At 45.8% G+C, this 27970-nt stretch overlaps 1 protein-coding gene and 1 pseudogene across 2 annotated transcripts; one reads left to right on the top strand and one right to left on the bottom strand.

Moving 5' to 3' along the window:
* The first annotated feature begins 223 nt into the window (after window positions 1-223).
* Window positions 224-27970, top strand: RPAP1 (RNA polymerase II associated protein 1). Of its 2 annotated transcripts, none has more exons than XM_072623869.1 (25): window positions 224-327; window positions 11197-11464; window positions 11767-11915; window positions 12140-12232; window positions 12443-12563; window positions 14117-14284; window positions 14653-14829; window positions 15833-15948; window positions 16267-16368; window positions 16565-16666; window positions 16903-17070; window positions 18405-18575; window positions 18742-18876; window positions 18969-19139; window positions 20482-20639; window positions 21709-21879; window positions 22023-22224; window positions 22649-22758; window positions 24145-24340; window positions 24529-24681; window positions 24985-25127; window positions 25281-26037; window positions 26888-27064; window positions 27288-27347; window positions 27478-27970. In XM_072623869.1, the coding sequence occupies exons 2-25, from the start codon at window positions 11284-11286 to the stop codon at window positions 27625-27627; spliced, it is 4131 nt and encodes a 1376-aa protein (XP_072479970.1). In that variant the 5' UTR covers window positions 224-327; window positions 11197-11283; the 3' UTR covers window positions 27628-27970. The 2 variants fall into 2 exon arrangements, with proteins under 2 accessions (XP_072479970.1, XP_072479969.1); XM_072623868.1 differs by having other exon boundaries at window positions 27288-27362.
* Window positions 8068-8517, bottom strand: LOC140513896 (ubiquitin-conjugating enzyme E2 N-like; annotated as a pseudogene).

Genomic DNA, 27970 nt, shown 5'->3' with positions numbered 1-27970 from the left:
ACATCAAGGGGTTATTACATTATTATATTACAGATGTAAACTCGTGTGTGATGGGCGCACGCACGTGTGTGTGTGTGTCCCGGTCCCTCCAGATTCATTCTCAGAACTAGAACTAGAGCACGAACACCGCCCACTCCCGCGTTGCTCAGAGACCACAACTCCCGGCCCCGCCCACATGTCAATATCGCTCACCTCGCCCGGCCCCTGGGCGGATCCTGTTTCAGAGAGGGGAGGAGCCTGGACCTGCGGGGCGGAAGTACTTTCTTGGCAGCGGAAGTGATCGCTACTGCGGGGAAAGATGGCGGCACCCAGCGGGGCTTAAAGCAGGTTAGGGGGGGGGGTTTCGAGCGGTGTGTTTCGCGGGTGCCCCGGCCCGGGGGCAGAGCTGGGGGTCCACTTTCCTACCCATTTGCCCGATTCTGGTGCCTTCTCTTTGGGAGACCCACGAGTCCACGTGGGAGAGGGGGTGTGAGACCGCCTTCCCCGGCCGGCGTGCGCGGAGAGCCGGCGGAGACCTCCGGGGGGCTCCGGCTGGGACGAAGTCCAGGCCCGGGAGCTCCCCCGACGGCTCGTGGCCTTCTGGGATTTGCATTAATCCCGTTATTTCCCTTCGCGTTCTCTGGTCTACACCGCCGACAGTTAACCTTTCCCAAGAGAAAGCCCCAGTTCAGTTCAGCAAGCCATTAGTGAGCGCCTACTGCATACACGCGCGTCCGCGGCGCTGGGTTTATGTCTGTTGTTTCTGCCCCAGCTCTTGGCAGGGTGCCTGCCCCGTGGGAAACGGTTCGTGAATGTCTGTTGTTGGCATAAAAACAGAACAGGCAGGGGCTGGTCCGAAGAGCCCTGATTTCATTGCAAAAGGAAACTCAGACAAACGATTTTTAACACTCGGTCCACAAGCATTGATTAAGAAGGAAGCCTTTATTAACGTGTCACCTTGTGCCAGTGCTGTGCTAAGGGCTTTACAGACGTGGATCGCGTTGGGCCCTTCCGTCATCCCCAGTTTTACAGCTCAGGAGTCAGGCGGACGTAGGCAGTCCTCGTCTGAAGTCCGGGAAAGTCTTCGGACTGAAGACCTGCCTGTGCTGAGCCTGTCGTGTGCCAGCGCTGGGCTGGGCGACAAGATACAGATAGGGGTGTTCTGTGTATCTGTGTAGGTTTGTGGGCATATCCGTGGATCTCTGTATAGGTATATATAGGTATGTGGATATGTCGATGGATCTCTGTATAGGTATATATAGGTATGGGGATATATCCATGGATCTCTACGTATCTATATATAGATATGTGGATATATCGATGGATCTCTGTATAGGTATATATCTGTCTCTCTATATAGGTATACGGATATATCCATGGATCTCTACATATCTATATATAGATATGTGGATATGTCGATGGATCTCTGTATAGGTATATATCTGTCTCTCTATATAGGTATGGGGATATATCCATGGATCTCTACATATCTATATATAGATATGTGGATATATCGATGGATCTCTGTATAGGTATATGTCTATCTCTGTATATAGGTATACGGATATATCCATGGATCTCTATATACGTATATATCTATCTCTACATATAGATATATGGCTATATCCATGGATCTCTATGTATGTATATATATCTGTATATAGGTATATGGATATATCCATTGATCTCTACATATCTATATGTAGATATATGGATATATCCATGGATCTCTACATATCTACATATAGATATATGGCTATATCCATGGATCTCTATGTATGTATATATCTCTGTATATAGGTATATGGATATATCCATCGATCTCTACCTATCTATATATAGATATATGGATATATCCATGGATCTCTACATATCTACATATAGATATGTGGATATATCCGTGGATCTCTATATATGTATATATCTATATATATAGGTATATGGATATATCCATCGATCTCTACATATCTATATGTAGATATATGGCTATATCCATGGATCTCTATATGTGTATATATCTATCTCTATATATAGGTATATGGATATATCCATCGATCTCTACATATCTATATATAGATATATGGATATATCCATGGATCTCTACATATCTGTATGTAGATATGTGGATATATCCATGGATCTCTATATATGTATATATCTATCTCTTTATATAGACATATGGATATCTCTCTCTCCATATATATATATATATATATATATACACATATATACATATATACACACATATATAGTGAAAGTCTCCAACCTCAAGGAGTAGATTGTAATTCTCTTTATTCTGGAGGTTTTCTTGAGCCAAATCTTAGTGTTAGAATTTGTGGGCAGCTTGTAATTTGCAAAGTGCTGTCTGGACAGTCTCTATTAAAACAGTTGGAACTGAATTTCAGATCACTTAGCTCCTTTGGAGATTAAGGAAAATAGTTTATGTTATTGCAATGTGGTGTAATGGGTATTGGATTACTGGGGTGAGATTCAAGCCTTGGCTCTGGCCTCTGGGATCTTAGGCTAGTCTAGTCCCTTACTTGTCTGACCTGCAGTTTCTCAGCAGAGTGGAGGGGAATGTGATCATTTCTTCTGATTTAAATTTCCCCAGTTAGATTTGTACTTTTATGGGGGAGTATACACCCAAGACTTGCCAGCACTTGGGTTTTTGTTGTAGTAGTATATATTTTGTGTTTACATTTGTACTTTTTCCCCAACAATAAGAATTGGTTGTGTTTACTGTGTGGCAAGCACCATGCTAAATACTGGGTTTTGTTGTAGCTATGTTGTTTCATTCCTGGCCGGCCCTTGGTAAGAGTCATTTGGCATTTTCTTGGCAAAGATATTGGAATGGTTTGTCATTTCCTTCTCCAACCTATGAAGAAACTGAGGCAAAGGGTTAAGTCACTTGCACTGGGACACACAGCTAGAGTATGAGGTAGAATTTGAACTGGGGAAGAGTCTTCCTGACTCCAGGCCCACTGGGCCCCCTGGCTGCTGGGGATACAGATACAAAAAGAAAGACCCTGCCCTCAAGTTGCTTGTATTCTAATCTGGGAGTTGTGGCCTGTATGGTTGTTTTGGTTAGGGAAGTCAGAGGGCTGTGGAATGGAGCCTTGGAGCAGTTGGTTGACGTGGAATGTTAATTGTAAAGGGGATGGGGATGGGGAGAACCACCAGGCTGAATTCTGGGAAGATATCCAAGTGAGCAGCAGCATTATGGGTCTGTGTAGCTATGGAGAACTTTGACCAATCAAGATGGAAAGGCCCCATGGTGCAAATTGGAGAGCCAGATCAGAGGCAAGGAGGCATGGTATGAAGATGGCTAGAAAGTAGGTGTTCTTTTCATGGTACCTTGCAGTTACATAATAGAAAACAGTGCCTTTTTTCCCACTTCATGCAGGACCAGCTTGGAATGCCTGCCTTTTCTGAAGTAAGCAGCCTACCTACCTGTGGGTGTTTTGTTCAGTTAATCTATAAATATTCGCTTAATGCTTACAGCGTGCAAGCTGCTTTACAAAATACAAGCCCTAAAAAGACATGGTCCCTACCAAATGATAATTTAGAATCCCAAACTCTACAGATTTGAACCAAATGGGTAGATCAGAGTAGTCAGACTTTTTTTCCTCTGGCCTTTAAGGCCTTGTGAAATCTGTTGCTAATTACCTGTTCTTCCAGCCTTCCTCCCTAGCTGCCTGGTTTTGAAGTCTTTTCTAGATGGTCAGACCTGGCACGTTTTAGTGTCTCTTCCAGGAGGCTCTGCATTGTTCTGAAGCTTGATGCAACCAGCCAAAAAGCAGGAACCTCTAGAACACAGGTTTCTTATCTTTTTTTGTTTCATAGACACCTTTGGCAGTCTAGTGAAGCCTATGGACCCCTTCTCAGAAAAATGTTAAGTACATAAAATCAAATATGTAGGGTGACAAAGGAAACCAATTGTACAGAAGAATAGTGTGTGTCTGAGTATAGATATATGTATGTATATATTTACTTGTGTGTGTATTTCTCATAGTCCCCCAAGTTTATAACCTCTGTTCTGAGAAAGCCTCACTGTTCTTTACCATGGACTCTGTGCTGGCCTTCTTCATCATACCTTTGACTTTCATAATCTCCCTGTTATTGATATACTAATGATGAGAGAGTTATTGAACATGGTTGTCTCTATTTTTATGTCTTTCAAGAAATCTTAAGTGATTTTGTTGTATGGGTAGGAAGAGAACCTGTCCATTTTGAAGTCCAGGCAAAGGAGAACAGAACTGTTTTCTAGAATGCCTTATCCTTCTTAATTCTGTTCTCCATAAAACCAAAGCCAGAAATGGAAACAACCTAAAAAAAATTTTTAAAGGGGTAAAAATGCCAAAAACAAGTTTGAGGGATGAAAGTAAAGGGTGGCATCTTGCTCTCCTGAATGAAATGCCTTTAAAATAATGAACATTCATAGCTTGTTTTTTTTTATATATGTGTGTGTATTTATAAAAAACATTATTTATTTTTCAGTTTTCCACATTCATTTCCACAAGAATTTATATTCCAAATTTTCTCCCCATCTCTCCTCACCCTCCACCCCAGGACACATGCACCCATCCGCCCCTTCCTCCCTTCAATCACTCCCTCCTTTTTCCATCCCTCTTTCCTCTGTTTTCCTGTAGGGCAAAATAGATTTCAGTACCAGCAGAGGGATCTTGTATGCCCTGGGTCTTTTGGGCAATTGTAGTGGTAAAAGATGTGCTCTACCACTTGTGACAAACTGACTTTTTGCGTTAATGCCCTTATTGAACATGTCTTCAGTGTATGTGAAGATGATCCTCATAACAATTTTATATAGAAAGGAAAGTAGGACAGACAGGTTCATGGCTGTCAGTGAACTCTTGTCTTTTTTTTTTCCTCATTAACAAGATTTTTTTCCACACCATTGGGATCTCCTCCTTCAGATGCCTTATGGTTCCGTCAGTACCTTCACAGTACATCACGTTCAGCTCAGCTCTCCTTTACGAGCGCTTGATCAGACTTGGCTCGTTTTCTCAGCTTTGTTCTCTTACAGTGTTATTTCTACCTTCTCTCTAAGCTCATCTGAGACTGTGATGTTAGAGGCTGACTGTGGTCGCCTCTAGGTGTAATATCCTTTATAACAAACAGAAAAGTTTGTTATAAAAATCTTTGCCATTCTTTTCCATTTTTATTTTTGTTTGTTGTCCTGCATTTTTTGTCTTTAAATTCCCCTGAATAACTGCTTAGTTTTGTCTCTTGCAAAGCTTTCTTTAAAATAATTTTAATCTTCGCTGTTTTCCTTGCTTTTTGAGGCAGTCCAGCTCATCATTTTCCATCCTCCTTGATTGTAAAACCTTTTTTCCTCTCACCCCCTGAATTTGTTTGGTATTTTTCCCCCCTTTTAAAATTTTTGTAGATTCTTTCCGGTTCTGGCTTCGGTTTTATGGAGAACAGAATTAATAAGGATTAGGCATTGTGAAAAAACGTTAATATCCTCTGCCTGGCTTTCTCAGTCTCCTATACCCTCCAGCCTACTTATCCAGCAGTGTTTCCTAAATCCTTCCCAATTATAGTAAGGCAAGTCTCCTTACTCATAAATCAGTCGCGTTCACTCCTGTCTGTATACCTTTATTCATTCTGTATTCAGTCTAATCCAGGGTGTATTAAGTGCCAGCCATGTGCAAAGCCCTGGGTCAGTTGCTGAGGATGTAAAGTCAAGAAGAAAAACAGTCTACAGAGGAAAACAACTTGTATAGATACATAGATGATAATTTGAGGAGAGAAAAGGCAGTAATAGCTAGGGGTAGGCAGTAGCACGTGATGTGAGCCTTGAATGAAGCTAGAGAGGTAGAGCTATAGAAGATGCCTTGTCCTCTGGCCTAAGGGAGTCCCTCCTGGGAAGGTGTAAGATTCCCCAGTTGACCCTTGCTTTCTCTAATTGGTTTCTCAGTGCCCCTCTTCCCCCAGTAGAGGTGCTGCTGCCAGTAGGTTAAGTCCTTCTCTGGATACCCAGTTTATTTCTAAGGAAAGGCACATGGGCCAGGCAGAGACATCGGGGGCAACTATCCTTTAATGAGTTTGGGTGCTGAGAATAGCATGTAAAAACAGTGGGAGTCAGTCCAATGGAGAGCTTTATTGCATCAGTGGGGGAGAGGGGAAGGGGAGACCCGACACATAACACATACACACATTGACATAGAGCATGACTCTTGTAAGGGCAGCTCAGCATTAGGGAGCATAGAGACTAGGGTCTATTGAGCAGGAAGGGGGTGTTCCAGCAGGAAGGTATGCTTCAGCAGGAGGGAGGTTCTTATACTCTCATTTTGGGTGGCCCTCCTGGGCTCAAGGCAAAGTATCATTTCAGAAGGTTTGTTATTAGAGAGAAAAAACAAGCAGGTAGTGGACAAAATTATTTTGGGAGGCTCTCAGGGAGGAAAACATGCTGGTGGTCGATGAAGTATTTTTGAAGGACATAGCTATATATCAACCTTCGAAAAATGTTATTGTCAGTATTTTTCCATGAGTGTTCTATAAGCTTACAGCCTTCCTCAAGGGGAGACTGTCATGGTGGTCTCAAGACCATTAGGCCCAGTCTTATAACACATTATGCAAAGGCATTGAAGTGGGAGAACCAGATGCTAAGTTCAGGTAAAAGCAAGTCCAATTCGACTGAAACAAAGAGTATAAAAATGAAGTAATGTGACATAAGCCCAGAAAAGCAAGTTAAAGCATGATTGTGAAAGATTTTAAATTCCAGTCAGAGAGTTTGCATTTTATTCTAAAAGGAACAGGAACCACTGAAAATATTGAAAAAGTTATTGACATGGTCAAGCTTATTCTTTGTTTAGGAAGATATTTTGATGGCTGTGTGAAGGATGTATTGGTAATGGCAAAGAGTAGAGGCTGAGAGGCTTTTATAATAATCTAGGCAAGAGGCTGTGAGGCCCTAAATTAGGTTAGTAGCTGTGGGAGTGGATAGAAGGTTTTTTTTGTTTTATATTAAGGTGTTTTGGAACCAAACCAGCATGGTCAAGGAACAGCAAGCGAGCAGTTCAGTGTACGTGGACTGTAGAATGCATGGAGGGGAGTAAAGTATAAAAAGGCCAGAAAAGTAGGAAAGGAACAGTTACAAAGAACTTGAAATGCCAAACAGAGGACTTCTAGAGGTAATTGGGAGCCAATGGAATTTATTGATTATGGGGGTGATGTGGTCACAGCTGCATTTTAGGAAATTCACTTTGGCAGCTGAGTGGAAGATGGATTGCTGGTTTGAGGCAGATGTAAGACGTTTATGGCCTGAGCTAGAGTGGTAGCTGTGTGAGTAGAGGCTATGTTATGTCTGTGTGAGATGTTGTAAAAGTAGAAATGACAAAATCAGGCAATAGATGTGTGGGATAATTGGGGACTAAGGACTTGAGGATGATATCCAGTTGGAAAGCCTGAGTAACTGGGAGTAGTTTGTTTTTTTTTTTTTAAATAACAAAAAATATTTTACAAAATGCAAGATTTACCAAAATTTCCAAAATGGTCACAAACTTTTCATGAAGGGAGGTTTCTACACTTGACATAGAATCATGATATTAGTAAGGGCTGTGATGTTTAATGTTCCTTTTTTTTTTTTTGTTCAAACAACCAAGCTTGTCCATCTGTAGCATTTAAGGAGTTAGGCTTGGCTAGAGGGCAGATTCTGAAGTACAGCTGTTACCTGCTGTAACCAGGGCAATTAGCATCACTATGAAAAGGGAGGAGTCCACAAAACTGGAAGAAAAAGAGGCCCGGAAGCTAACTGACAACTTTGTTCATTCACAGTATTTATACTTAAGTCATGTTAGAAGTGAGTAAAGGAGAGCTGTGTCACTGTTCTTAAATAATTTCACAGCAGTCCAGATGATGCTTCTAGCCTCTTGCGTGTTGCAACAGTGAATCTAGACAAGACATAGATTTGCTCCTGTACATTTAATCCCTGAAGGACTGAAGATGGTCTACATTTTTGTTCTATAAAATGTCTTCTAGACTGTCCATTAAATGCAAACAAAAAAGGCAGAAGTCTGGACAGAATGGGAGAAGTGATGCAATGAACACTTGATGCTGAGATTGAATTTAAATGTTTTTTATGGCATGTGGCCTAGTAGCTAGTTCTATGGCTTGGACTTCTTTGCTCTTCCATTACTTTGCGGCATCATTTGCTAATGGATCTTCTGGATTGTGAGCACTTAACAAAGCTTGGGTTGAGAGCAGTGCTGTATGGATCTGCAGTGGATGGAAACCATTTATATTCCAAAATATCTAAACATACTCTTCTCAGCTAGTTTACATTAGACAGATAAATTTTGGTCATAAAATGTACTTTAGGAGCTACCATTGGGTATTCTTTTGGAAGAAGTAGTTCATATTTAAAAATGCCTTCCTTGAAGAAGGAATCTTGTGGGCCTGTAAAACCACATGAAAGTAATGTGGGCTACTTTTGTCCAGTTCTGCTTTTATCCCAGGAACTCATTCTGCCAGCAAATGCTAGGTTTCCCTAATAATCCTTTGGGACAGCTCAGCCATCTTGTCTGATCTGGAATTCATCCTCAGGGTTTTGGCTTCAGCTTTGCTTGCGTCATGAATGAGTCAGATAGTGATACTTTTGACAGTTATAGGAAAGTTCAGAAGAGGGGAGAGTTTGAGGAATAGACAAATTTGGTTTTGAACCAGATGTTGAGTTTGAGCTGTTTAGGGGACAGCCATTTCATCCATTTTAAGATGTCTTAAATGGAGGTGGTGATATGAGATTATAATTCAAGAGAAAGACTAGGGTTGGATATATAGATCTGGGGGTCATCTGTATAAAGATTGGACCCATTGGAACTGATGAGATAAGTGAGAAAATATAGGGCAAAAAGAGCTTTGGGGATGCTCACAATTTTTTTTTTTGTAAATAGTATTTTATTTTTTCCCCAATTACATGTAAAGAGTTTTCAGTATTCCCTTTTTTATAAGATTTTGAGTTTTTTATTTTTTTCTCCCTTCTCAAGATGGCAAGCAATCTGATATAGATTCTACATGTGCAAACATGTAAACATATTTCCACATTAGTCATGTGAAAGAAGAAACAGAACAAAAAGGAAAGCCACAAGAAAAAAGTAAAAATAGGATACTTAGATCTGCATTCGGACTCCATATCCCTTTCCCTGGGTATGAATAGCATTTTCCATCATGAGTCTTTTGGAATTGTCTTAAATCATTGTATTGTTGAGAAGAGCTGAGTCAGCCATAGCTTACCATTGAATAATGTTGCTGTTACTGGGTACAATGTTCTCTGGTTCTGCTCACTTCACTCCGCATCCGTTCATGTAAGTCTTTCCAGGTTTTTCCGAAATCCACCTGCTTGTCAATTCCTGTAGCACAGTAGTATTCTATTACCTTCATATACCACAACTTGTTCAGCCATTCCCCAATTGATGGGCATGCTCTCAATTTCTAATTCTTTACCACCACAAAAAGAGCTGCTATAAGTATTTTTGTATAGGTAGGTCCTTTTCCTTTTTTTATGATCTCTTTGGGGTACAGACCTAGTAGTGGTGTTGCTGAATCAAAGGGTATGCATAGCTTTATAGTCCTTTGGGCATAGTTCCAAATTGGGGATACACGCTGTTAATGAACATGGTGTGTATGGAGAGCTAGCAAAAGAGACTAAGAAGGTGTGGTAAGGTAAGGCAGATGGGAGAGTCAAGAAACAGCAGTATCATGAAATCAGACCTAGAGAGGAGAGGATATAGATGTTTGCAAATCCATGTAACGAAAAGGATGGCAGTGCCCTCAACTGAAATAACAAAATTAGAAGTTCTGTTTTGAACATGTTAATTTGAGATGCCTATGGGATGTCCAGTCCAAGGTGTCTAACAGGCAGTAAGTGATGGGAGATTGGTGTCCAGGGGAGAGATTATGACTGTCTTTAGATTTGAAAGTTATCTATCAAAAGGTTTTTGTGAGGATCAGAGATAATAATTGTAAAGTACTGCACAGTGCCTTTTACATAGTAAATGCTATGTAAATGTTAACTATTATTATTATCATCTGCAAAGAAATTACAAAATACTTTCTCTAGTATTTCCTTCGATGGTTCTTCATTGTCTCACGTCTCCTCCATCCTCCAAGAAGCACCTTCTGCTCTGGGGTCAGCTAGGTGGTGCAGTGGATAGAGCACCAGTGCAGGAGTCAGGAGGACCTGAGTTCAAATCTCACCTCAGACACTTGACACTCACTAGCTGTGTGACCTTGGGCAAGTCACTTAACCCCAACTGCCTCATCCTGGGTCATCTCCAGTTATCCTGATGAATATCTGGCCACTGGATTCAGATGGCTCTGGAGGAGAAGTGAGGCTGGTGACCTGCACAGCCCTCCCTCACTCAAAGCAAAGTCAAGTGCAAGTCATGTCATTATTTCTCTGATAGCGTGGTCTTCTTGGGAAACGAAGGACGAACACACACCTTCTGCTCTGAACTTGCTCTGATCTCTTCCTTCTTTGAATTTCTATCTTTAGCAGCCACATGCCCTGGATTTTCCAGGACTGACCTAATTCTGAAAAGAAAGTGTACTTTTAGTGATGCTTTGCAAGAGGAAGATCCTTTGTTAGGTTCTGCGTCCCAATTTTTGGGTATTGGAAAATATGGTTATTTTACCTGTTACACCCCTATTCACCACCATACAATTGTTCTCCAGTTGTTTCATGTATACTAGTTTTATCTTTTCAGATTTTCAACTTCTTAACCATGAAAACTGTGGCTTATGTTTCTCTTATAATCATAGTAGAGTTAGCATAGTTCTGAGGACATAAGGGGTTCAGTAAATACTTGTTAAATGATGGTAAGGCAAAATAACAAGTTAACATAACAAACATAAATGAGCAGAAGAGTCCAATCCCAGCTCAAGTGAGAAGGAGCCCTACAGCCGTGGGCAAGGCCTTGAAGCTCTGGGAAATGGGAATAAGACATCTGTTAGCTGTCTCACAGTTTTTTAGGGAGAAAACACTTTTCACACTAATAAATCCTATGTAAATGTGCAAACATAGTTAGGGAAGGTTGGAATAGAACGGAGTGAAAAGAAAGTGACACAGGAAGGATTTAGTTGACACAAATCCATGTTGGGACCGCATGCCCAAAGTAGTATGCAAAAAAGCAAGGGTCAAGTGATGTGAACCTCGAGGAGGCCGGCTAAATTATATCCATTGTGCCAAAATCCTCACAGAGACTCTTTTGTGGCTCCTGCATGTGAATAAGAAGAGAACCCCATAGCCTGGAACAGATCTCAGTGGGAGGACTCTGCACTGACAAAATGCTGTCCAGACCAAAGCCAGGAGAATCCGAGGTAGACCTGTTGCGATTCCAGAATCAGTTCCTCTCTTCAGGGGCTCCCCCGGCTGTGCGAATAGTGAAGAAAGCTAACAAGAAGGACCGACGTGCTGATGAGGAGCTGCCCATTCTGCAGGATCAGCGGGATGTGGTGACATTAGACGGTAAGTCGGGATAAAGAAGACAGGGATGGGGAGAGCATTCAGCCCTTGAGACTCTGTTTCCTGCATCCTTTCTCTTCTCCCAGGATCTCCTCTCTCTCTTTTTCCTTTCCTCTTCTCTCACCCTCTTCCATCAGACTCACCACATCCTCTGGGTCCCATAGTGCCTCTAACTGCTATAGTCAGCTCTCCTTTTTCTGGCTCCAAACTCTTAGTTTGTTAATTTGCATTATGGTCTCCTCTCACCCCTGACTTCTTGGGAAGGGTTAGGAGTCCTCATGTTTATTTGGTTTTTGTCTTGTCAGAGCTTCCAGATTTACCCCCCACTCTAGTGCCTGCTCCTCCAAAGAGGGCCAGGCCCAGTCCGCACTTCAAACTGCCTGAGGACCAGGACCCTGAGGAGAGGCTAGATCAGCATGACCGGCACATCACAGCTGTCTTCACCAAAATTATTGTGCGTCTTGCCCCTGCCTTGGTTGGGAAAAAAGAATGTAGGCTGGAGGCAAGGCTATAAGGACTTGTTGGAGGGAGGGAGGGAAGAGTCAGGCAGGACACAGGGTAGCCACCACTCTGTTTGCAAGGATGAAGGGTGAGAATTTGCTTCTCGTCTGTGGGCCTGCTTTTCAGTGGAATCAGAGATCACCAGTGTATACTTCTTTTTTCATTTTGCTTCCCCAGGAACGTGATACCAGTGCAATGGCTGTGACCATGCCTCTTCCCAGTGGAGTTGCTTTCCCCCAAGTTTTCCATCGCTCACAGAAAGGCACCCAGGTAAACAAAGGTGGGATCCCAGGCAGATGGTGTGAATAGGTAGGTGAGATGGTTGAACCTCTATGGGAAGCTAGGAAGACCTTTCTTCAGACTTCCCTGCCTTCCCCAAGGGCTATAGTTTGGTCCTCTTATGCTGAGTGTGGCTTCTTATACTTAGTGGAAGCATGGTAGTCACTGTTAACCCAGCTTTTTTTTCCCTCTGTTCCTCAGGGGAAAATGGCAGCATCTGGAAAGAGAAGCATTTTTGCCCAGGAGATTGCAGCAAGAAGGAAGGCTGAGGCACAGAGCACACCGATGGGGATGTCTGTACCTATCCAGGGCCAACAGGAAGGTGAGTTTCTATCTTTGAGGCTCTTAAGGAGGAGAACTTTCAGGGATATATTTGTGGCTATACTCTTTTCCCTCTGCATTTGAGAAGTGCTTTGAGGCTTATGCCTCAATATTGTGATATATGCCTTAAATCTTTACTATTGGGGTGACTGAGGCAGGTGGATCACTTGAATTTGGAAGAGCTGAGCTCTAGTAGGGCTACAGCAGATCAGATTTCTGCACTATGTTGACACAGATATGGTGTATACTGGGAGCAGAGGGCTACCAGGCCACTTAAGGAGGGGTGACTCTGCCCAGGCCCTCGGACAGGGGTTGGATCTTGGTAGGAATTGTCTCTATGCCCCTGCTTAAACTCCCATGCACAAGAGAGATCATAACTCTGGGTTTGGATTCAGTGTTGGGTCCCGAAGGAGAAGAGGCAAGAGATTATCTAGCTGTTGGAGAAGGCTAAGGGAATAAGTGAACCCCTTTCAACAGCTGTAATGACAGTGATCTGAAAGACCCCTTCCTTCATCCCCTAAACTGCTGGCAGCGATTGGGGTCAGATTGTAGCCCAGAAGGTGGGGGAGAAACCTTCAAAAACAGGTGGAGCCAAGAGGCAGTGGTTTGACTGAGTGAAGAGAGCTAAAGGAAAGTGAAGTAAGCCAGTTATGCCAATGTAAGCACAATAAGGTAAAACCGAGTACTGTGATTGATCCTGACACAGAACGACCCAGAAGATGGGCATGGAATAGTGCAAATGAGACTGTCAAACACAGTGGGCATGGTTGTTGGATTTCCTGAACTGTTTTTCTCTTCTTTTTAAATCTTTGCCACAAGGCAGGGCTTGTACCCCTTGAAAGAAGGGTAAAGATTCAAAGATGAACAAGATGTTAAGTCAAAAGGCATCAGTTAAATTTTTTTTAAAGAAAGAAATATGTATGGGACTTTGAGGTGGCACCAATAGCTCTGTGCCCCTCGGCATCACTTAAGTTCTCAGTCCCTTATTTGTGAGTGTGTGCAGTACTTACCTCACTGGGTATTGTGTGAGGATCCCTTGAGAGAGAATGTTTAAGAGATGCTTTCTAAGCACCTTTTTGTGCACTTTATAAAAGACAGCTGTTATGTGGTCCTAGCCCTGTGTCTGCTGAGACACATCAGGGTGAGAGGGAGAGGAGCTGCTGAACAAGTACGAGGACCCGCCCGCTTCACAGAAGCGGTGGGGTCACACCGTGCTCCTCGCTGAAGCCTCTTAGAACCCCTGATGCCCTTTCTAGACTCAGGGCACGCGCCGCCTCTCGCAGAGGGTGTTCTGGTTATCATTCTTAGCTGCCCCTCCACCCAGAGCGATTCGTATTTATTTTACATGTTGTTTCCTCCTAGTAGGACGCAAGCTTTTTCAAAGGTAGGGATTGTTCCTATTTTTGTCCTGGTGGCCCCATTGCCTAGTATAGTATCTGGCACACAGTAGGTGCTGATTAAATGCTTACTGAATTGAATCCAACTGTCAGCGTTTTTTAGGATCCCTGACATCCGAGGCACTAGGACTTAGGAAACAGGGCTTGTGTGTTCCAGAGACGGCCAAGAGTTCCCAGGGGCCCCAGCTCATCACTGGAGAGGGACTCCGGAGTCAGGATGCCAGACATGAGGTCCAGACCATCCATGAGGAGAACTTGGCAAAGCTTCATGCCTTGGGCCCAGAGGAGATCCTTCAAGAGCAACAGAAGCTGTTGGCCCAGCTAGGTGGGGGAATCAGGGCCCTTTTGCCTGGAGCTTTCCCAGAAACTCACCTTTCATAATGTTGAAAGACTGGTCACATTGCTTACTTGGGAGGAAGTGAGAGGGACGTTCATCCTCCTAATGATGACTTCTTCCATAAAGCCCTTCTCTTTGTCCCTGCAGCTAATGAGCTGTGTAGGGTTGGTGGCTGAATGGGGAAAGAACAGGGAGCACACACAATACAAGAAAGCTGGGGCTGCTGCTGTTTGGGGAATGATTTTATTCTCAGCACTCAAGGGTAGAAACACAAGAGCCCATGTCATCTAGGAGAAGTCAGCTTGAGGTGTGTGCTGTCTTCATTCTCCCTGCCTGCCCTTCCCTGTGCCTCCCAGATCCCAGCCTGATTGCTTTCCTGAAGTCTCGACGTAGCACCGATGGTCAGGCGGGAGTGGAAAGTATGGAAGAACAGAAGTCGGACACTGTTGTTCAAGAGACCCCTGAAAAGGAGCCAATGGAGCCACCACCTCCCCGTGGGTACAAGTGGAAGCAGCCAGAGCTGGCCACCTCAGGTTTGGAGGAGTAAGGGAAGGAGCGCCCCATATCCCAAGTCTGTTAGAGGGCAAAAAGAAAACATGCCTATCATGGGTGTCCAGCCCCACCACAGAATGCCCTTAGTAGGTGTACATGCTCTTCTTTTCGTTTTGCCTCTTACTAGATCTCTCCTGCTTTACCCTCTCTGGTTTCTTGGGATGATTCACCATAGCATAAGAGCCCAGACACTGACCAGGGATTCAGTGTTTTGGGATGTCTTTAATCCTCATTAAAACTGGTTGCCTGAACTGGTTCCATCCCTGGGGTCCCTTCTGCCCTTACTTTTGGTGGGGGTGGGGAAAGGATGTTGCCATCATGAGCCTCTCTTGGATCTGTGCATGTATGCTGGACCAGAAGCAGAGGGGCCAATGGAAGCAATCATTTTCCAGGAACAGGATGATTTCATTAGTGATTAACAAAGGAACAAACCTAATTACTGGCGCTGGGAACCTCCTGCCCCAAGCACTGCTCAAGGGCAGCTGGGCAGGACTGGCAGGAGCTTGAGGGATGGAGAGAAGCCAGAGATTCTGTCTCTGCGGGTTTGGGAGTGGAGGAGGGGAGTGGCTATCTTGCTCCTATAAGGTACAATGTCTTACTTCCTCACCATCCCCAACCCTAATACACACATGGTGTCTATATTGTATTCTGACTCCTGGGGAGGGACTTGGATCATTTGGCACAGGGAGAATGAGAGCCTGCTTCTCCAAGCACCATTTTATTCCTCTTCTTCTCAAAAGATTGCTAGATCTCTCTGTAGAGTGAGGTCAACAAGAAGTGCCAGTCAGCCTGGTGCTTGCTGTCCTGTGAGGCCATCTCAAAGTGCCAAGGGCTCCAGTGAGACCAGTGGTCAACGCTAGCTGTCTGTATCTGAGTTGGGAAACAGTGTTGTACTTTTGATTCAATTCCCTTGAGTAAGGAAAAGCCTTGGAGTCTGGCCTCCAACACCCTAAAGAGATGCTCTAACCCTGTGCTCCTCTCCAGCTCCAGAATTGCCTGTCACCCCTCACAAGGAGTGGCTTCACATGGATTCTGTGGAGTGTGAAAAACTTCAGTGGACTCAGGATCTGCCCCCACTCCGGCGGCAGAAAACCCAGGAGGTAAGGAGGGTGGGCCCGAGAGGTCTCCCAAGAAGGCGAGACTATAGTGACAGTTTCTGCTTCTTTTTGGCCAGAGGTTAGTTTCTTATCTCTTCTGTCACCATCCTAGCTTGGACCTCTAGCCAAAAAGAGAAGTTTGAACCCTAACTTCCTGAAAGGTTGCAGGTGGAGGATTAGAATGTATCTGGTGTGAGGAGGAGGAGGAGGGTGCTAGTAGCTAGGGCCGCTAACTTTTCTTTCTTTCTTTTTTTCCTTCTTTCTTTCTTCCTTTCTTCCTTCCTTCCTTTCTTTCTTCCTTCCTTCCTTCCTTTCTCTCAGGGGATGCAGCAAGCACGCTTCAGTCTTCAGGGAGAGCTGCTGGCCCCTGATGCTGACCTGCCCACTCATCTAGGCCTGCATCATCACGGCGAGGAGGCAGAGGTAAAGCCTGCACCCAGAGATGTGGAGTCATGGGAACTATGTTGGTGGTGTGCCTAGGGAAGCCTTGCCAAGGGTTTTTAACATTGATAGTGTAAGGGGAAAGCACCCTCTGGTTCTTTGCCATGGTGGATCAAGGGATGCCAAAAAGCCCCAGGCTGGGCCTGAGCATCAATCTCATCAATTCATTTCCTCCCAGAGAGCAGGATACTCCCTTCAAGAGATATTCCATCTGGCCCGAAGCCAGATCTCTCAGCAGAGAGCATTGGCCCTGCAGGTGTTGGCCCGAATCATCTCTAAAGTGAGTGAGCCTTCTCTCCCGCCCCCTGCTACAATTTCCTTTCTGTCTCAGTTCTTTTCTCTCCCTAGTATCCTGCCTCTTTTTATCCTAAGTCACTAATTCAGAAACATTCCTTCATATGAGTTAGCATGAGAAATGAGGAAAGCAGGGCTCAGTGTGCTGAATGGAAAGACTGAAGACCTGTTGAGCTCATTGTCCCCTCTGAGAATTCTCCTCCCCTTCCCAACTCTTTCCAGGCCCAGGGAGGCGAATTTGGGAGTCAGTTGACAGACAGTGTCTTGCGCCTCCTGTTGGATGCTGGTTTCCTCTTCCTGTTGCGTTTTTCACTGGATGACAGTGTGGACAGCGTTATTGCGGCTGCTGTGTGGGCACTCCGGGCCCTTTTGGTGGCTCCTGGAGACGAGGTAACCTTGGGTTATGGGAACACTTCCTCCTCACTTGATGCAGGAAAGAGTCAGATGTAGGTGTCAGGTAGCAAGGAGATACACATGTTCTTTTCTCCTCCTATGGTCCTGGGGATGAAGAGCTGGGTTGAGCCCCTCTATCATGTCAGTGGAACAGAACTCTTTTTTTTATATATTCTTGTTTTCAGTGTTCTACAATCACTTCCATATAACTTAGATTTTTTTTTCCCCTTCCCTCCCTGAGATGGCATACAATTTTATATAGGTTCTACACATACATTCCTATTAAATACGTTTTCAGCTTAGTCATGTTGCATGGAAGAATTAAAATGAATGGGAGAAATCATAAAACAAACCAAAATATAATACAAAAGAAAATGATCTGCTACATTCTGCGATTGAATTCCATTGTTCTTTCTCTGCATGTGGAAGGCATTTTGTTTTAAGAGACCACTGGGAATTTTTTAAGTCCTTGCATTGCAGTGAAGTTCCAAGTCTACCAGAAAAAAATCCTCACACACTGTGGTTGTTTCTGTGTATAAAGTTCTCCTGGTTCTGCTTATTTCACTCAGCCTCAGTTCATATAAATCTTTCCAGGTTTTTCTGAAGTCCACCTGTGCATCATTTCTGACAGCACAATAGTATTCCATTACATTCATATATCACAGTTTATTCAGCCATTCCCCAATTGATGAGCATCTCCTTCATTTCCAGTCTTTGGCCACCACAAAGAGAGCTGCTATAAATATTTTTGTACATGTGGGACCCTTTCCCATTTTTATGATCTCTTGGGGATACAGTCCTAGACGCTATATTGCTGGGTCAAAGGGTATGCACATTTTTGTAGCCCTTTGGGCATAGTTCCAAATTGCTCTCCAGAATGGTTGGATCAGCTCATAGCTCCACCAACAATGAATTAGTGTTCCAACTCTCCCACATCTTCTCCAATATTTATCGTCATCCTGTTTTGTCATGTTAGCCAATCTGATAGGTGTGATGTGGTATCTCAGGGTTGTTTTGATTTGCATCTCTCTAATCAGTAGTGGTTTAGAACATTTTTTCATATGACTATAGATAGCTTTGATTTCTTCCTCTGAAAACTGCCCGTTCATATCCTTTGACCATTTATCAATTGGGGAATGACCAAAACTCTTTCCATAATGTATTTGCCTCATTCCAGGTCCCCTGCCTTGTCCTTCCCTTTCTTTGTAGGTAGTCCTGTACACAATAGTCATTGAGTGCAGATATCCTTGGGAAGCCCAGGACAGTAGCCTTTCTCTGGAGCCCAGATTAGAAGGACTGCTCTCATCTCCAGACACTTCCTCTTGTGGCAGGAACTCCTGGACAGCACCTTCTCCTGGTATCAAGGGGCAGCTATATTTCCCTTGATGCCATGCCAAGAAGAAGAAGAGGAGGAGGATGAAGAAACCCCAGCAGAAAAAAGAAAGAAGAACCCTCAAGAGACCCGGCCCCCACCAGACCTGGCCCGAAATGATGTTATCAAGGTATGGGTTCCTGGGGGCCAGACTGGTGTCTGTGCAAACAGTGGGCCTGAGGATCTAGGGGTACATACGTCAGTAAAGAGCTGAGGAGATGGATAGGGGTAGGAAGCTTTGGCTGCTTTGAATTACTGTTTTTGTCAGTATTTCTGTCTCCTTTGACCCCACCAAGGGTCTCCTGGCTACTCAGCTGCTGCCTAGACTTCGGTACCTACTTGAGGTGACCTACCCTTCACCAGCTGTGGTCCAGGACATTCTTGCTGTGCTGATCCGAGTGGCCCGGCACTCTCTAGAGTCAGCCACAAAGGTAATGAAAAGGTGAGGGGTGAAGGGGTAGAAGGAGGGATGTGATCAGAATCTATACCCAGATCCTCAGTGTCCAAATCCTCCCTTCTCTAGGTCTTAGATTGCCCTCGGCTGATAGACACCCTGGTCCGAGAGTTCTTGCCCACAAGTTGGTCACCAGTGGAAGAAGGACCAATTTCCCGCCTACATGGCGTGCCCTGTGGTGCTGCCATGAAGCTGCTCCGTGTCTTGGCATCAGCTGGCAGAAATATTTCTGCCCGTCTGGTAAGCAGTTCATGAAGGTCAAAACTCAGAACATCCAGTAGGGTCACTGAAAAAACAAGCCTGAGAAAGCCCATCTGAGTGTGACAATTCAAATGTAAGAGTCATTCCTGCCATTTAAGCTAGAGTTCAGAACCTATTCTCTCTCTCTCTCTCCCTCCCTCCCTCTTTCTCTCTCTGTCTCCTCTCTCTCCCCCTCTCCCTCTCCCTTTCCTTTTCCCTTTCCCTCTCTCCCCTGTTCCCTTCCTGCTCTTTTCTTACTACTTAGAAAACTTGAAAAGATCCACTGAATAGGAACCATATTGAGTAGATTGTAAAGGTTTTTTCAGGCCCGTCCCATCTTCTAATTGTCAGAATTCAAGTGTGTTTCAGTCTAACTACATTAGATCTAAGAGGCTGTTCATGAGAAGACCACTGGGTACCTTGTGGGCTTATAGAGTTCAACGCCAGAAGAGAGCAGGCACTTCTTATTTTTTTAAATAAGTTTTTATTGATGTCTTCTATTTTTTTCAGTCATCATAGTTATCTCCAGTATCCTTCCTCCTCCTCCCAGAGGACCATCCCATATGATAGATTTTTTTACCAGCACAATTGATCAATACACTGAAAAAGGCCCAAAAAGTGCTGTGTCTAACACCTGTGGACCTGTTTGGAAGTGTCCTGTCTTATCTCTTCAAATCCTGCTTAATCTCTATAATTTTATACTTACTTTTGATTTTTTGGTATGTTCTCTCATTTACGTTGTTGTAGTCACTATGTATATTGTTTTCTTGGCTCCGCTTACTTCCTTCTTTATTAGTTTATGTAGATCTTTCCAGGTGTCTCTGTATTAATTACACTCATAATTTCTTACAGCACAGTAGCATTCATGTACCACAATTTGTTTGTCCATCTACCAGCTGACGGTCGTCTATTTTGTTTCCAATTCTTTGCTGTTCAGTCAGGCACATATAAATATATACTCATCCCTCACCTGGAGCTAAAAATTTTTGTCTTTGTCAAGTGCTGCCAATGTCCTTCCCCTGCTACTGGACTCCTTTCCACAGATCCTTATACTCCTCATATAAAGGGCTTTACATATAATTGGAACCCTAAAAATGTGAATGAGTGAATGAATTATTCAATTCATTCCTTGCCCCTTACACCTAAAATGTCACACCAGAGTGTAGAAAGGAAAGGTCAAGGCTTTCCTATGGACCTGGACAGAAAATCCATGAAATTAAGCTTTTTTGGCCCCTTTGAGTCATAAATGTTGTATTCCCCATAGTACAAGGGGTGTATAATCCAGAGATATGGGGGAATTGGAGTTCTGATCTGCCTTCTGGTCTCTGGTGCTGTTTCCTAGATGAGTGGTTTCGATCTTCGAAGTCGCCTATGTCGCTTTGTATCTGAGGCTCCCCAGGAATTGGCCCTGCCCATCCAGGAGGCTGAGCAACTGAACACCGAGTCCTTTAGGCTCTGGGCAGTAGCTGCTACCTATGGCCAAGGTGGAGACCTGTACAGGTGAGAAAGGGTTTGAGAAGTATTCTGCTTCAGGCAGCGACCATCTTCTTTGGCTGCTCCCATATACATCTGGCATCAGTAGTGGGGACCCCAGCCAGTTTCTCTGTCTGTACCATGCTCAAGTATTGCTTCAAGGGTGTGAATAAGATTTGGGGAAGCTATTTGCATACATATGGTGGGGATCATGGAAATCAGAGCTGGAAAAGGTAGAGATTGGCTAGGTAGTGCAGTGGATGGGAAGACCTGAGTTCAAATTCAACCTTAGACACCTACTAGCTGTGTGACCCTAGGCTTCACCTCCTTTTGACTTGGTTTCCCCACCTGTAAAATGGGGATAATAACAGCACCTCCCTCGCAGGACTATGGTGAAGACCAAGAGATAATCTTTGTAATAACATGCTTAGCTCGCTTTAAAGCACTCTACAAATGCTAGCTATTATTGTTAGTTCATCCCCGTTTACAGGTGAGGAAAAGGAGTCCCAGAGAAGTGAAATAACTTCTTCTACGTCCCCCAGGAGAGCCAGGATTTGGGCCAGGTCTCCTGACTCCAGAACCAGTGCACCCTGCACTGTGGGGATCCTGCCCTGGCACCACCCCTGTACACAGTCTGTGGGTGCAATATTCCAGCATGAAGGCATGATGCCTTTTTTATTTGCGTGTAGTAAGTGCTGAGTACATGTTTGTCAGATCAAATTGAGGGGAAACCTTGGGAAGGAAATCAAAGAAAAGGATACATCCAGCCTGAGGTGTGTGGTCCCTCTGTAGTGCCTCATCTTCTCTCCAGTTAATTCCTGCCCTTCAGGGCCAGCTTAGACCTACTTCCTGAAGTCTTCCTCCCTGTTGCTTCTTTGAATCCCTTCGGAGCTTACTCTGTCCCACTCACTTGGTGCTTAATCTGTGCTGGAGTGATTACACCTCACGTCCCTGCAGCTGGATAGGGAGCCTTTTGAAGGCAAATGTTGGCTTTTTTTTTTTGCCAGTTTGTATTTCCAGAGCCAAGCACAGGGCCCTTTACAATAGGCATTTGATAAATATTGAGTGGTTTCTTCTCCCCATCTTTTTTTAACAGAGAACTCTACCCAGTGCTGATTCGGACCCTTCAGGCCCTGCCCCAGGAGTTGAGCATTCGGCCCCACAGCCAGCTGGCCATGCTGCGCATCTCAGCCTTAATCACCCTGCTCACCCAATTGACTCAGGCATCAAGCAGCAGCCATACAGAGCTCCATGCCCCAGCCAGGAAGTGAGTCTCCTCCCTGCTTGCTTCAGGGAAACCATGGCTCCACCCTGAGCCTGCTTCTCTCCAGTGTTTCCAGATGCCTGGAGCACTTGAGCAGAGATGATGAAGGAAAGAAGTGTAAGCCCTGATTCTTTTTGTCCTTACAGTAATCCTAACGAGTCCACTCTGTCACCTGTCCCTCCCTCAATCACGTGGGTGCAAGTGTCTGGGCTCCGTCCTCTGGTAGAACCAATTCTTCGGCAAGTCCTGAAGGAGCTGCCTCAGCCTGACTCCTGGCGGGCCCTGGCCCCACTGCCCACTGCTTGCCTGCTCTACCTAGCAGCCCACTATCAGGCCTGGAGTCAGCAGGTGAGCCCCTCCTGGTCCTGAACTCCATGTCGCACTTGCCAATAGTTCACCTTCTTTTTCCTCTTGCCTTTTTCTGTCTCCCCTATACCAGATGAACTCCAAAGGAGCCTGTTGGGTATTCATGGCAGACCAGTCATCTTCTCAATTTCCTAACTATTTACCCCTCTCATAGGTCCCATGAATGTTTGGGGCCTGGAGCCAAAGGAGGCCCCTAGTTGTTTCATTCTCACAGTGAAAAGCCTGGAACTCTTCCCTACTTTATTTTGTTCTGTTGGTAGAATAGGGTTGATTCCTGTCCTCTCAACCAACTAATCCAGGGAGTAGAACTGAGGATGAAGAAGGAACTTTGGACACCAATGTTTCTAGCAGGGTTGATGACTTCCTCTCTTTTCAGCTAGTTTTAGTATCTCTTGGTTCCTTCCAGCCAAAGCTGTGCCCTGGAGAGTGTCTTCAGGATATGGAGCGACTTTCAAAGGAGTTGGTATTGCCTCTGCTGAGTCAGCCCCCCTTTCAGGACCTGTGGGATTCACTCAGGTATAATCATCTGGAGCAAGACCCCTTCTGGCATCTCACCTGTCTCATCTGTGCTGCCTCTGAGTCCTGAGACCTTCTGGGAAGAAATCTAAGTGAAGGCAGATGAAACATGGCTACATATTCACTATGCCCACAGATGCTCCCTGAAGAGCTCCTGCTCTAGGGAGCTGGGTGTGCTTTGGAGGGCAGGCCTAGACTTTAGGTCCTTGTGTGTCTCAGCAGAGCCCACATGGCCCCAAACAGATCTTAGCCACAAGTCCAAGAAGGAATGGCCCTCCTTCCCAGAAGCTTCTGCTTCAGCCTTGGTCCCAGGTCCATCCCTTCTCAAGGGAAGATGCCAGGAGAGACAAAACAAAACCCTTTCTTTTCTCATCTCTGCATTTCCAGTTCAGTTCATTACACACACATTTATTAAGCACCAAGGTGCCATGCTAGGTGCTGGGAATACAGCATTGAGAACATATGAATCTCTGCTCTCAAAGACAGGAGTAGAATAGGTGTTTGGATGGGTAGAGAAAAGACCATTAGAAGAGGGAAAAGAGAATACTAACGTGGTCGGGGGGCTGCGAGGATGGTATGAAGGTGGCATTGAGCTGAGCCTGGAAGAGAAGGATCCTGAAGGCAGAGATGAGGAGGAGGAGAAAGTACTTTCCAGGCATGAAGGACACAGAAAGATGGGGAGGAGAGAGAATGTCTAGTTTGGGGGACAACCTGTAATTCAGGTTACTTTTAATATAGGGAATAATGTGAAGTTGGTTGGTCAGATAGTTAACGGCTAGCCTGGGAAAGGCCTTAAAAGGCCTTTTGGGAGAACATTGAGAACCACTGAGGATTTCTGGGTCAGGAGAGTAACGTGGTTAGATGTGGGCCTGAGGAAGGCTTTTTGGGGAGTTGTGTGAAGGATGGATTAGAGAGGGGAGAAACTGGAATCAGGGAGAAGAGTTGGAAAACTGATGCAGTAATGGTCTGGGTGACAGGTGGTGAGGGGACGTATGCGTGGAGAGAGGGCTACGAAGACAGCATGAGCACAGCTTGGTAATAGGATCAGTGTAGGGTGTGAGAGAGAGGACAGTTAAGGAGTCACATCCTGGGATTGGGAGGAGGAAGAGAAATCAGTTTCCTTTTGGACATGGGAAGCATTGAGATGTCTGCACCACCATTACAGGGGATGCCGAACAGGCGCTGGTTATACCAGACTAGGGTTCAGGAGAGTGGTTAGGCTAGGATGGAGAATTGAGAGTCATGTACATATGGAAGCTGACAGGTCATGAGGCGGGGAAGGGGATGACCCTGGAGAGAGGAGTAAGTCCAGTATAGAACTTCAGGGACGCTCATTTGGAATACTTTGGTGGAGTCTAATTTTGGCCTTTGTTCTGCTTGCTGCAGGCACTGCTCTCCCCTCTGCAATCCACTGTCCTGTGCCCCAGCTCCAGAGTCCATCCCTAACCTCGTCTCCCTGGGTTGTGGGGGAGGCTGTCCCCCACTCAGTCTGGCTGGGTCATCTTCAGCCTTCCCTTTCCTCACCTCCCTCCTCTCTTTTCTCAATACCCTGACCCGAATTCACAAGGGGCTCTGTGGCCAGGTAAGTCCTTGGACAGTGAGTTTCTGGATGACCGTTTGTCTCTCAAACTCAGTAGATGAAAGTAAGGGGAAGAGAAGAGGGCAGGTGGGCAGGTGTCTTGCTTTCCCATGGGATTAGAGGGAGTGGTGTATACCAGGAGGCCTTGGGGAGGCATGGAAGCTGGGAGGCTGAGCACATTTCCTCCACAGCTTGCTTCAGTGTTGGCTACCCCAGGGCTCCAAGATTACTTGCTTCATTGTGGAGCACCCTCTCATGCCCCCCGACTCACCCCATTCTTGGCTTGGGCTCTGAGACATGAATACCACCTACAATACCTGGTGCTTACCCTGGCACAGAGAATGGTAAGTCTAGGTTTTCTTCCCCTTATTCTTTGCCCTTTCTTAGCTTCATCTCACCTATGGTTTTAACCTTCCTACTACCTCTACTTACTTTCCTATTTCCATCAGTCCCTCTTGCTAGCCTTCCCCCTCCCCAGCCCTATCAGAATCCTTCTGCCTACCCTGCTCCAGCCCAGTCGAACCTTTCTCTGTCCTCTATCCAAGTTTTATCAGCCTTTCCTTTCTCCTGGAATTCTGCCTTGGCCCTCTCTCTGCTTCCACCATTACCACCCAGCCGTCTCCTTCCTTGTGTCCTCTGCTCTGCAGGCTGGGCTCAGGCAGGATCCAACCCCAGATGCCATTGTCTATCACACCTTGGCACTGACCCTAGTGAGTCACCTACTGCCAGGCAGTGAGTACCTGGCCCATGAGCTGTTGCTGGGCTGTGTCTTCCGGCCAGAATTTCTCCCGTAAGTCTGGGGCTTGCTGAGGAGGAGCATGGCTAGGGATGGAGCTGGGGAGCTTTGAGAAAGTTGTGCCTCTGAGTCCTATCTCAAGGATGGTCTGCTGATAGAGCGGCAGTAGCCACCCTGATCTTCTCTTCTTGTTCCGTCGTACTGCAGGGAAGGAACTTCAGGGGGGCCAGAGGCTGCTGACTTTTCTGACAAGCTAAACCTGGGCAGCAGTGGGACGCCTGGATCAGGACGAGGGGCCCTGCTGGCAGAAGCATGCCGGGACCTCCCCAGCATTCGAGGCTGCTACCTGGCACATTGCACACTGCCCTGCCCTGCCCTGCTACATTCCCAGGCCCTGTACCAGGGAGAACCCCTTCACATTCCTTCGTTGCTACTCCCTGTGCCAAAGGAGCCTCTGCTGCCTGCAGACTGGCCCTTCCTCCCTCTTATCCACCTCTACCATCAAGCCTCTGGCCCTGTCTCTAAGGCCCTCCCCTCCAGCTCCTTGGGCACAGCCACCCGCACCCTACAGTGGGTGCTGGTCCTGGAGAGCTGGCGCCCTTCCAACCTCCGGGCGGTGCCTCCTGCTGCCCGCCTGGCAAGACTCATGTGTGTATTCCTGATGGATAGTGACCTCTTCCGTGAGGCCCCCATCCAGCACTACGTCACGGCCCTGCTCGCCCAACTTTGCCAGCCCCAGGCGCTGTCTCTCCTAAAGCTGGACTGTCCCTTGCCTGGCCTGGCCTCGTTCCCAGACCTCTACACCAGCTTCCTCGAGCATTTTGAAGCTGTCTCCTTTGGGGACTCTCTCTTTGGCATGCTGGTTCTGCTTCCCTTGCAACGCCGATACAGTGTCACCTTACGCCTTTCACTTTTTGGGGAACACGTGGGAGCCCTTCGAGCCCTTGGATTGCCCCTTGCCCAGGTAGTCACTGACAACAGTTTGAGCTCCTCTCGTGCTTGAACCCTTTTGAACATTGTAGGAGGTCCCAAGAAGCACAAAACCCACAGTCCTGCCCATGCAGACCTTACAACTGACCTGGACACAGTACGCAAAGACCAGTGGAATACACTGTATAATCCAGTGCCACTGAATTACGTGGTTCTTTCTCTCAGTGCTTTAGGATTGCAGAGTAAGAGATATGGATGGAGGCTGGAGGAGGCAAGGAAGGCTTTGTAGTGTCCCAGAAGTCTTGGTGCAGACTTAAGCTGCTAAAGCTTTAATACAAAAAACAAAAACGGCACCATGACTTTTGGGACGCCTTGATCTGGGCCTTGAAGGATGATTAGGCCTGAGAAAGGTGAAAGGGATAGATGTACAGGGGAGCACAGTAAAGTGCCTGGCCTGACCAGAACAAAATTCCAAGGTTGGGGACTAGTAAGGAATGAGGCCCAGGTTCTGAAGGGCCTTGAATGGAGTTACTTCCTCCTGTACACAGCAAGGGACCCAACTGTATGTCCCCAGGCATGGAAGTATTTCTTTTAGGAAGAGGGTTCTAGTGGCGTACAGAAGGAATTTATAGCTGCTTCTCTTGGAACCACCTATATGCCAGTACCTATTCTGACCACAGTCTTAATCCATCTCAGAGCCATAGTCCCTGTGGATGGGATTTCTTATGGCCATTTTAGCTTTCTTGTTAGAAGTATAGTTCCCTTTCCTGATTTTGAATACTTGCCCCTGACCCTGAAAGGTCTTCCTTCAGAAGGGGAGAAGGAATCAAGGTCAGCCGCAGAGAGGGAGCTTCATTGCTAAGCATCTCTCTTGCCTCTTACAGTTGCCTGTGTCCCTGGAAAACTACACAGCACCTCCTGAAGACAACCTGGAGCTCCTGAAACTCTATTTCCAAGCCCTGGTGATGGGTACTCTGTGCCCACACTGGTGTCCTGTGCTCTATGCTGTGGCTGTGGCCCACATCAATAGCTTCATCTTCTCCCAGGACCCAAAGAGCTCAGTAGGTTATACCCCCATTTCAGTATGATGGGGAAGGAACTGATGACTTGGCCATTGTGACTCAATCTCCAGATCCTTTGAGGAAGGCATTGGGTCCAGCTCCAAAGGGGATGAGCAGTTCTAGGGGGTTAAGAAGGATTTGGTCTTTGGTAGTGGGAGGAGATTTCCCTTCCTGGATCCTAGTGGGGTCTTCCACAGCTCTGTCCTCGTATTTATGCTTCTAGGATGTGGTGGTAGCTGCCAGCAAGTGGATGCTCCAGAAGACTTGGTTGCTGGCCAATGAGGTGTGTGAGGCAAAGGTGGGGGCAGGAGAACCTGGAAGTATTGCAGAGGGAGAGCAGGGTTTTAGGAGGTAGGGGCGGGAAGGTAACTGTTTCCTTCTGCTCATGTGGCTGCCTCTGTCATTTTCCTCAGTGTCTCAAGCAGCACCTTCTCTACTACAAACTTCCCAATGTGGCCCTACCAGAGGGCTTTGAGTTGTACCCTCAGCTGCCTCCCTTGCGACAAAACCGCCTTCAGGATGTAACCAATGGACTACTCAAGGATGGAGTGCCAGGGTCTTAGTGCCACAGCCAGCAAATGGATAGATGACCATGTTCTCCTGGGAATCACTCTTCTAAGTATGTACAGATGTCCTTGATGTCCTAGAGAGATGGGATCATCTCCAAGAGTCAATTCAAAAGGAAAACTTCTCCTGTAGAGACAAGAGCAAGAGGTCTCCCTTAAGCCCTGCAGAGAGCCAGATGGACTCCTTTTCCTGGGCTTGGGTCTCAGACATCCTTTTCTCTGAGGATGACTGAGCCATGTTCCCTGCCCTTAGGCCAGCCTGTCTGTGCCTCCTCTAAAATCAGAGTCTAATAATTCAATGGCTGTGTTTATGCACTGAAATAAATAGTTTGTTCCTTTA

This window comes from Notamacropus eugenii, chromosome 7, assembly GCF_028372415.1.
Source record: "Notamacropus eugenii isolate mMacEug1 chromosome 7, mMacEug1.pri_v2, whole genome shotgun sequence".
In the NCBI taxonomy this organism is placed as follows: Eukaryota; Metazoa; Chordata; class Mammalia; order Diprotodontia; family Macropodidae; genus Notamacropus; species Notamacropus eugenii.
Note: the sequence above shows the minus strand (reverse complement) of the source record. Positions and strands in the feature narration are given on the sequence as shown.

Excerpts from the sequence above, each read along its gene's own strand:
- RPAP1 (XM_072623868.1), top strand. The coding sequence starts at position 11,284 with ATGCTGTCCAGACCAAAGCCAGGAGAATCCGAGGTAGACCTGTTGCGA. Across the intron at positions 16,369-16,564 it reads ATCACGGCGAGGAGGCAGAG|AGAGCAGGATACTCCCTTCA; the intron begins GTAAAGCCTGCA and ends ATTTCCTCCCAG. Across the intron at positions 22,759-24,144 it reads GACCTGTGGGATTCACTCAG|GCACTGCTCTCCCCTCTGCA; the intron begins GTATAATCATCT and ends TGCTTGCTGCAG.